The sequence below is a fragment of the Salvelinus sp. IW2-2015 genome, linkage group LG28, assembly GCF_002910315.2.
Source record: "Salvelinus sp. IW2-2015 linkage group LG28, ASM291031v2, whole genome shotgun sequence".
NCBI lineage: Eukaryota > Metazoa > Chordata > Actinopteri > Salmoniformes > Salmonidae > Salvelinus > Salvelinus sp. IW2-2015.
In genome coordinates, this window is record NC_036868.1 from 8133551 (window position 1) to 8143712 (window position 10162).

A 10162-nucleotide genomic window follows, 5' to 3' on the forward strand; every position below is an offset into this window, starting at 1 on the left:
GTCGAGTGGGTGGCCCGAGGTTCCCCGTCTGGGGCAGTTTATGTTGAGCACCCAGTGTCGAGTGGTGCGAGGTTCCCCGTGTCTGGGGCAGTTTATGTTGAGCACCCAGTGTCGAGTGGTGTGGCCGAGGTTCCCCGGTGCATTACATGCACATTATCTCTGAATCCTCTGTTTTCCTGCGCCTGACTTCGCACTCCGACACCCAGTCCTTACAGAAAGAAATTCCACAAATTAACTTATAACAAGGCACACCTGTTAATTGAAATGCATTCCAGGTGACTACCTCATGAAGCTGGTTGAGAAAATGCCAAGAGTGCAAAGCTGTTATCAGGGCAAAGGGTGGCTAATTTGAAGAACCTCAAATATAAAATATATTTTGATTTGTTTAACACTTTTTTGGTTACTACATGATTCTATATGTGTTATTTCATAGTTTTGATGTCTTCACTATTATTCTACAATGTAGAAAATAGTAAAAATAAAGAAAAACCATGGAATGAGTAGGTGTGTCCAAACTTTTGACTGTTACTGTATGTATACATCTTGAAAGCGCGGGAGGTAATTACACACTTGGCGTTACAGACAAGAGTTACATACTAATGCTGAACACATTCTTGAACAACTCAGAGGTACACAATAAGTGCCACCTTATTGAAAGCAAGGGTTATGCATTGCCAAATCCATTCCTCTATATAACAATGCAAGCATTGTCTCTGAACCTGTGTTGAGTCATTTTTATCAGTGCTAACAATATTTTCCAAATGTTTCATTAGCCTTGCATTGTRCCCGGGTCATGGTATTAGTTATCCCAGCCCTCGTCTAGTATGTCCGCCCAGCCAACAACTACTTCAATTAGGACCTGTCAGTCAAAGAAACTCATTAATAAGAGTCCATCCAATTTTGAATGAACTATATTAGTGTTCCATTTTTGTCCTACTCTTTGTAAGGACATTTATTTCACTGATCTCATAATCTGTACTACATGGACTTGTCCTYTATGCCAGTATGTCATATATGCCAATGGTCTTAAAGGTTTGAGATGTGAGGTAAAACTAATGATTGATTCCTGGTCCTTGACATAAACAGTGAAGATTGGAAGATGATCAGGGAATGATCCAGTAAAAAGTTCAGTTGCTATGTTGCTACGGTGAACAATAGGCAGCCTGGGAAAAACTTTGCCTCTAACTTTGTTTGCAGTTTCACAGGCGTCTAAATAATTAACTGGTCTCCATCCTGACTTCTGCAAGGAGACACCAGCTAGAAGATGAAACTGAATAGGAATGGGCACTGGAGCCTTTTAACTTTGACAAGATTCCCAGTTGGGGAAAAAACATAATCATGAAAAAATTGCAGTTCCTGGCAAATAACACAATTTTCTACAAATGTTCACGCATTACCGCAAACACAACACTCTCAGACACACACAAACACAAAAGCTTAGACTGAGAGATTGATAGATATTGCTTTCATCAACGTTATCACAGTTCAGAATGACTAAGGAATACAACGTTATTATTATTTTTAAATGCTATTTAGTGGACGGTAACAACGCACTGGGCACAGACGTCAATTCAATGTCTATTCCACATTGGTTCAACGTAATTTAATTGAAATGACGTAGAAACAATGTTGATTCAACCAGTGTGTGCCCAGTGGGAAATGTCTTTCACAGCTCTTCCACACAGTCGGTCTGCAACGGTGTCTGTAAATGTGTCCTTTCCAAGGCAGAGAAAGAGAAACAGGACTGTCATTCTGACAGGGTGCACGGAGAGCTTAAACTCTGTGTGTTCCCATAGAAAAGCCCCTCTGCCACTGGGCTGTCCACTGTCGGTGACCAAGTCAAGGGGAAAGAGGGAACACTGTGGGGCTACTGTGAGCTAAAGCTCAGTCATGCACGGCAGATTCAGGGGGATTTAGGTGGCTCGTCTGCCAGCAATAAAAGGCTGAAACAGGATACTTGGGGAGATTAATTACCTAGATAGGCCACGATAATGCCATTTAAATGGGAAAGTAATTAAAGTGCACCTTCCATGAAAATTATTCATTGCTGACGGATTGGGTGACAGACAAATCAGGAGGCATTTACAGAAAGCAACAGGTTAAGTGCCAGAGAGCTTGTGCTTCGGGGAGACCACCGCTGTCTTATTGCAGCTGTTGAATCGGACTGCTTTGCCCGGCTCTCATCAAATTACTGCATATGGAGGGACAGAGCAAAAAGAGAGAGAAAAGAATGGGCTCCCAGGTAACGTAAAACCACAGACAAACGCTAGAAAGGAGTATCCGCTTAAGTAGAAAATTACACCGGCTCGGGTGGTGGTAGTCAGTGGGGAATCCTCCGAATCAATCAATCCATTCTGTTTAAGGCCACCATGACAGATTAGGAATCAATCAATGGGTCTTATTGTTCCCAAAAGTGTTACTCTCACCAATGCATTCAGCAATATCCATTTTGTGGTGATGAAGTGTGGATAAAGTGACCGTATAGATTACCGCTGGAGAACCTAAGAGTATCGGCTTGCATGGTTGCCCTAGAAGTCCAAATACTTCACACTCCCAACATTTATCTAACTAATTTCACTGTGTTAAGGGAGATTGATTATCCAATCATTACACTAATACTTTTATGTTGCTGTACACCTTCATACAAATGACTGACATCAGACAGTCAAGTAGTCCTGACAATACTAGCAGGGCAACAACTTCGTTGAAAGGGGGATATTTGTTTCTCACGCAAAGCCAGAGCAGAGAGGCTTTTCAGATCAAAGTGAAATGCTTAACTTACATTCATGCGTGCTAGAATGCATATTTCCCTGGGTGAAATGGTAGGAAAGGGAATAGCCTGTCCTTCCCTTTGAATGTTTAAATAGGTTTGTTCATGGGGGCACTCCAATCTCCTTTATAGTACAAATGAAGTTAATCAAACAATAGTCCTGAAGGAGATTCTCTCAAAATACACAAATAAGCAACATTGTTTTATCTGAATCATTTCATCTGTAACAATTTATTAAAGAAAGGCTTCCTATATTTTCCATACACTTCACCTCAACAGTTCCACCACGAAAGATGATGTCATAAAGAATAAAAGACAACCCCAATCTTCATCTAGGTGTAAATAATACATGTTGCTTAGTTACAGTATATCCCAGTCCCACTCTGACTCATGCATGCTAGAGGGCTCTGAACACAAACAGCATTGCTCAGCGATAGTAGAAGTTCCTTTCTGATCGCTGCTCCTGGCTAATATGAGCAGTCAGCATTCAAATTATTTCCCACAGCTTTTCCCTTTCTCTCTATATGATATTGTTTATGCCTCTTGCTGCTCGTACCTCAACAGTATCATCATCTGTGGCTGAGTGTCCCGCCACCACAACGCTCCTATAGCCATTCCACTTAACCAATTCCAGTCTTATTTCTACTTTGTTCTCCAGTGAATTTTCTGTCTGAGATGTGCACACACACTCTGTTGAATAAATATGAATGGTTATTCCATGAAAGGTTCCCACTCACTGGCTCCTGCCAGAACAGAAGGCCTTGTTTACAAGTGTGGCGGCATGAAAGCAGCCGGAGCACAGAGGACCTTCGAGGATGGCTCTGTAGAGTTGTCCAGCAACAATAGAGCCCTGATTGAAATGCACTCTCTGTCTAGCTAGCCTAACTTTCCACGAAAAGACCTTCCGGAAAAACTCCACACCATCAAGATGTGATGACAAATTTCTATTCATTCACCTGTGGAGGAGGTGGTGAGGACTCGAGGGGGGGTAGTCGGATAGAAATCAAGATGATGAACTTGCACTGCGTCTCCAACAGTAGCTATTTAAACACTGAGCTGAGAGGTAATTAGGTTTTACTTGGAACAATAAGCACTCAGCACCTTGTACAGTTCCTCAGCTCCACGGCTGCAGCCTGCCTCATCACAGCCTCACTCCACACACTTCCTTTGGTATAATTAGGGGAGGTGTGAATTCCTCATCAGATGGATCACCATCTGCATTCAAGCAGCACTGCGGAGCATTCCTTCCCCCAGTCAGTCCCTCTACTCCTCTCCTCCAGCTCCCTCTCCTCTCCTCTGCACAGGCTGATTATCATGCAGCAGAAGAGAGAGGCACCACCCGCTAGAGGGTTTCTCCTCTTCCTCCTCTCTTTAAGACCTTTTCTGAACTACAGTCTCTCTCTCTCTCTCTCTCTCTCTCTCTCTCTCTCTCTCTCTCTCTCTCTCTCTCTCTCTCTCTCCTCTCTCTCTCTCTCTCTCTCTCTTCTCTCTCTCTCTCTCTCTCTCTCTCTCTCTCCCCAGGAAAGGTTAATCAATTCTGGATGATGAGCCGTAAAGGGTTTAATAATGCAGTCATTCTTTAACGATGTGGCCATGCATGCTTGCTCGGAAAGGGGCCATTGTTTTAGGAAGCGCCGACGTTCCAATTACAAAGCGCTGGAGCGTTCCCTAACGGCTCCGGGAACAGCAGCCGGACACAGTGAGGGGCCAGTGCTAAGAGCTGAGCAGGACGGGGTTAATGTCTGGCCTTCTACGTGCACAACAACACTCGGATTCTTCCTGCTCTCTCACATGAAGATCTCACTAACAATATGTGTTTGCCCATCATCAAACTGAAGCCAAACAATCTCTTACATCCATAATGTTGAAATCAGTCATCATGTATCTAGGCTATAGGTTAATAAAACATATATCAACACATCTCATTACAATAAATAGTACAGTGCATCTTAAAATAGGTTTGCTTCAAATAGTAGCCTACATAGCTTCAAATAGTAGCCTGCATAGCTTCAAATAGTAGCCTAAAGCTAGCTTTAAGACGTTAACATCATTCCTTCCTCATCAAAATGCGTCCCTTTATTTCCTTCCATTTATGACGGCTAAATATTCCTCAGGGTGAGCAGAGTAATTGTCTGTTGTCAACATGTAATTATAATAGGCTCTGAGAGAGCCATGTGTTAATTGTTTTCCCTGTGTTTTCCTGCAGGTCTCCCTCCTTGCAGTGTCCATGTGTCCTTGGCAAGGCAACCACCAGCACCATCCAGCGTGTGTCTCTGTCATCAACTGTGTCACAGAACATACATCATTCCCTACAGTTTATCCCAAATGTATTCTGCTGCCTMGCAGCAATTACCATCCTATTCCACCCATTTCTCTCTCTGTAACCTTCTGGCAATTTAAGAATGGAGGTTGTCGCCATATTAGTTCCTCTACTTTGTTTATTTGATCTTTTCATTTCTCAATACATGCCAAATGTGGTACAATTTTCTATAGTGCAATCAAACATTTCAGAATGTAACAGATACTGTATGAAGCTTCATCTTACTAGGAGAGTATCATAGCACCATAGGACATGGCTGGATGTGCAGGACTAACCCAATTCGTTCAGCAAAGAATTCAAAGACTTGCAGCTCTTCGCCATTCATGTATAAGGTTGGGTAGGGGTGAAGCTAAACCCCAAAAGACAACATCCCATTCCTCATTTCAGTTAGCCAGTAWTCAGAAAGGTGCCTCAAAGTAAAACATGAGGCCCAGAATGCTCGTACAAATGTAGGATCTTAATTTGATCACCCTGATCTTTTAAACATTTAAAACTGGTAGTGTATTCAAGGTCTAAAAAGGCTTCTGAAGTTTGTAATTTCCACTTTTAAATGTCACACTTCAGAAAAATGTATCTACCCCTTCAAAAATGGCCATTAATTATAATGCACATAATTCACATTTCCTTTTGGTGAAGGGTTATTTTCCAGCTGTAGAAAAGTGGCTCAAATTAAAGATCCTACATCTGTAGATATTGGTAAGCAACATGGTTATGATGATAATATTCCCCATACCCTCTTTATAAGCCTCAATGGCTATGCAATCCTATTTTTTTAAATGATTAAACCATACAATCTACTTGCTGTGAAGCCGCTCAACATTTACATTACATTCATTCATCTAACAGACTCCCATCCAGAGCGATCCAAAGGAGCAATCAGGGTCAGCACCCTGCTCAAGGGCACGTCGACAGTTCTCCCACAAGGTCAAAAACGGGGACCTATGCAGTCCTCTTTCAATAACACTAGTTAGTAGGTTATTTTTTACGCCAACTGGATTTCATGGATGCTTGAGCATGATAGACAAATCTTGTTTGGTGGATCCATAGAAATAATTAACAAATAAAAAGGTCTAGTGCAGCCTTGAGTTGGAGTGTGTCACCCTAAAAAATACAGCATTTTAATTATGCTAGGTTCCCATGGGCATTTAGCGACACGCWCTGTCTCCTATGGTACAACTGGCAGCAAGCCTTGCTACATTAATAATGTTTGCCACCATAGCTCTGACGCACACTATAAATTCATTTGGGTAATATGCAAACTATAAATGTTGTGGATAATATCAGCCTATGATCATTAAAGCCAATGTAGAATGCAGAAGGTACTTAAGGTGCATGTTCTCAATTGAACTTCACTAACGACCTCAGTGCAAAATACCCATATAATTCTGTCAGAATGTGCTGAGACTAAAGAGCAAACTTTTAACATTATATTGTATCCTAAAATGGCCATATTTGTCTCGCTTATCCTGAACATCTAGAAGACCAAAAAATGCTGCATATGAACATTAATTACATTTCTTTGTAACTCAATCATGAAAGCAATTCCAGCTCACACCAGCCCTCATCAGCCTACACCAGCCCTCACCAGCCCACAGCAGCCCACAACAGCCCACACCAGCGCTCACCAGCCCACACCGGCCCTCCCCAGCCCCACCAGCCCACAGCAGCCCACACCAGCCCACGGCAGCCCATACCAGCCCTCATCAGCCTCACACCAGCCCTCACCAGCCCAAAGCAGCCCACAACAGCCCTCACCAGCCCAACAGCCCTCGCCAGCCCACACCAGCCCACAGCATCCCATACCAGCCCACAGCATCCCACACCAGCCCACAGCAGCCCACAACAGCCCACACCAGCCCTCATCAGCCTACACCAGCCCTCACCAGCCCACAACAGCTCACACCAGCCTACACCAGCCCTCACCAGCCACAGCAGCCCACAACAGCCCTCACCAGCCCACACCAGCCCTCACCAGCCCACAGCAGCCCATACCAGCCCACAGCATCCAACACCGCCCACACCAGCCCACAGCAGCCCATACCAGCTCACACCAGCCCTCATCAGCCTACACCAGCCCTCACCAGCCCACAGCAGCCCACAACAGCCTCACCAGCCCAAGCAGCAGCCATACCAGCCCACAGCATCCAACACCAGCCAACACCACCCACAGCAGCCCACAGCATCCACAGCATCCCACACCAGCCCACAGCAGCCCACACCAGCCCTCACCAGCCCACAGCAACCCACACCAGCCCTCACCAGCCCTCACTAGCCCACAGCAGCCCACAGCATCCCACACCAGCCCTCACCAGCCCACAGCAACCCACACCAGCCCTCACCAGCCCTCACCAACTAACACTAGCCACACCAGCCCTCACAAGCCCACACCAGCCCTCACCAGCCCTCACCAGCCCACAGCAGCCCACAGCAGCCCACACCAGCCCTCACCAGCCCACACTAGCCCCACCAGCCTCACCAGCCCACACCAGCCCACACCAGCCCACAGCAGCCCTCACCAGCCCTCACCAGCCCACAGCAACCCACCACCAGCCTCACCAGCCCTCACCAGCCAACACTAAGCCAACACCAGCCCACACCAGCCCTCACAAGCCCTCACCAGCCCACAGCAACCCTCAGCAGCCCACACTAGCCCTCAGCAGCCCACACCAGCCCTCACCAGCCCACACTAGCCCACACCAGCCCACAGCAGAGGAATATTGTTCAGCTCTACTTTCTCTCAGTGTTCTAGGCAATTAAACTAAACTGAATACTGTAACTCTACGAGCCTACCTGCTTGACTGGTGGCGACGCTGACTGCGGCAAACAGCCTCTGGGTGCGGCTGAGGTCAGAGACCCCGTTGACGGCCTCCACCTCAAAGGTGTAGTTGGCGTGGGCCAGTAGGTCCACCACATTTACGTAGGTGTCCACTAATTCCGCCTGCTGGGGGGAGTATCCCACGTTCCCCCCGCACGGCACGCACTCCTCGGGCTCCCAGCTACAGCGCCGGCACATAATCCTGTAGGTGACGTCGTTGCGACCGCCCATGTCGGCCGGCGGGCTCCACTCCAGGCTGACGGTGGTCTGGTTGATGTTGTAAACCAGGTTCTGTGGTGCCGAGGGAGGTCCTGTCAGGGTAGGAGGGAAGACAATGAGAGGAGGGAGATGAGGAAAGGCGGGAGAGGATTTAATGAGGGGAGGAGGGAGAGTTAAATAACAGAGTGCCAGGGAAGGAAAGTGTGCACTGACTGAATCTGTGGTTCACCGTTCTGTTCTGTTCCCTCAGACTGAATGCCACGGGACATGCCAGCTCTAAGCCTGACACACAATTATGACAGAACTCAGATCTAAAAAGAAAAACTAGTGCAGGTCGGCAGAGGAAGTTAAATACAAGTACGGTCAATGTAGAGGAGGTACTGAAATGGAAACAACTCATGGAGACCATTATAATGCAAAATGACTGCATTACTACCACTCTGATATGATGCTGTGTACATTTACATTTACATTTAAGTCATTTAGCAGACGCTCTTATCCATGCTAAATATGAATGTTAATCGATAGCCACAGGTCGTGTGCCCAACGTCATTTGTTTCCTCCAATTTAAGTTTTTTTTTCATTGTTTATCATCAACAATTATGCCTTATTAATGTCTTAAGCATTCGACATTGTAATGTCAAGTGTGCAACAGTATTTCCTTTTGAGTGTGATTATCCTGTTATAGAGATTTGACCTATTTAAAGGTGTGAATGGCTCATGCCAGGTCAAGGTAGGCCCTTTTTGGATGCCCGTTTTCTTCATTCAATGATCATGCATCCACAATTCACAAATCAATGCTTACATTAAAACTTGGAATAGGCCTATATGAAAAATGTAAGATTTGTAGGAATTTCCCATTTTGAAATGATTGAGATGTCATTACATTTTATAATTATTAATCCTGAACGGAGGATCAAAGGGAGGCATAAAGGGGCATTATTAGCTCTCCCTCAGTCCTCCCCAAAATATWATTATCCCATGGTGAGACAAAGGGTTTCCTTTCCAATGAATTGCAGAGACAAGACACTAAACATATACGTTTGAGAAAAATAGGCAGACAGACAAGTCTGACTCACCCCAGAATTTACAAGTGAGATTAAATCTCACAATAGCCTCACAATAGCCAATAGAATAACAATCAGTTCCACAAAGTCTCCAAACTGCACTACACAAACCATTGCCCTCTGAACAAGGAGTGTAATGGCAAAGAATGACAATCCTCTCATAAAAACAATGATTTACAAATTGCTGCTTTTATCATTCAAATTCTAGCCCTTGTTTTTATAACCCAGATGTTTACATACTGTACACTTGAAATTGAGTGCTAGTTTTATAGCCCCCTTAATGCACCATACAGATGTAGGATCTTAATCATACACAGTTTGCTACAACAGGAAAATAATCCTGRAGCAACAGGAAATGTGTATTATAAATAATGGACATTTTTTGTAGGGGTTGACACATTTTCCGTTAGGGCAAATAAAGTCTGACGATTGAAAGTGGAAATTAGAAACTTTAGAKGCCTTTTTAAACTTTGAATACCTACATCTGTAGATTATGATTTGTAATCTTTGTTAATGAGCATTTTTAAAAACATCTTTAATTTTCTCTCTAAAATTCTAAACGACTCCATTTTCATCCGAATTGTTCCTCTAGTGAACCCTCGGAAGGAGCTTCTCAACCCCTTTAATTAGACAGAACTATTAACAAATAGGTAATAGGTATGCTTAGAGCGAAAACTACAATCATCTGAGTCAAAAATACTGTACATTTTGTTATTTTACTCATTCATCCCAGAGGGAGAAGATGGTGAGACTCGGGGCTCTGGAGATGAAAGAGACACCTGTGGCAGGTGAAGAAGAGTGGCGGCGTGCACCAAGGCACGACTTCAGTGCTGTCGCCGACACTCAACCTGCGTCCTTAAGAATCTTCAGGGACAAAGAGCGAGAGTCACTCACACACAAACGTCCACACACACAAACGTCCACACACACACACACAAACGTCCACACACACAAACGTCCACACACACACA

The 10162-nt window shown here is 44.7% G+C and overlaps 1 protein-coding gene across 2 annotated transcripts in view; it reads right to left on the minus strand.

The window, feature by feature from the left end:
* LOC111954027 (ephrin type-A receptor 7) overlaps positions 1–10162 on the minus strand; it is an 83188-nt gene that overhangs the window by 44254 nt on the left and 28772 nt on the right. For both annotated transcript variants that reach the window (XM_023973523.2, XM_023973522.2), the window contains exon 5: positions 7881–8216. In XM_023973523.2, coding sequence (XP_023829291.2) covers positions 7881–8216 — 336 coding nt within the window. The remainder of the gene's footprint in view (positions 1–7880; positions 8217–10162) is intronic.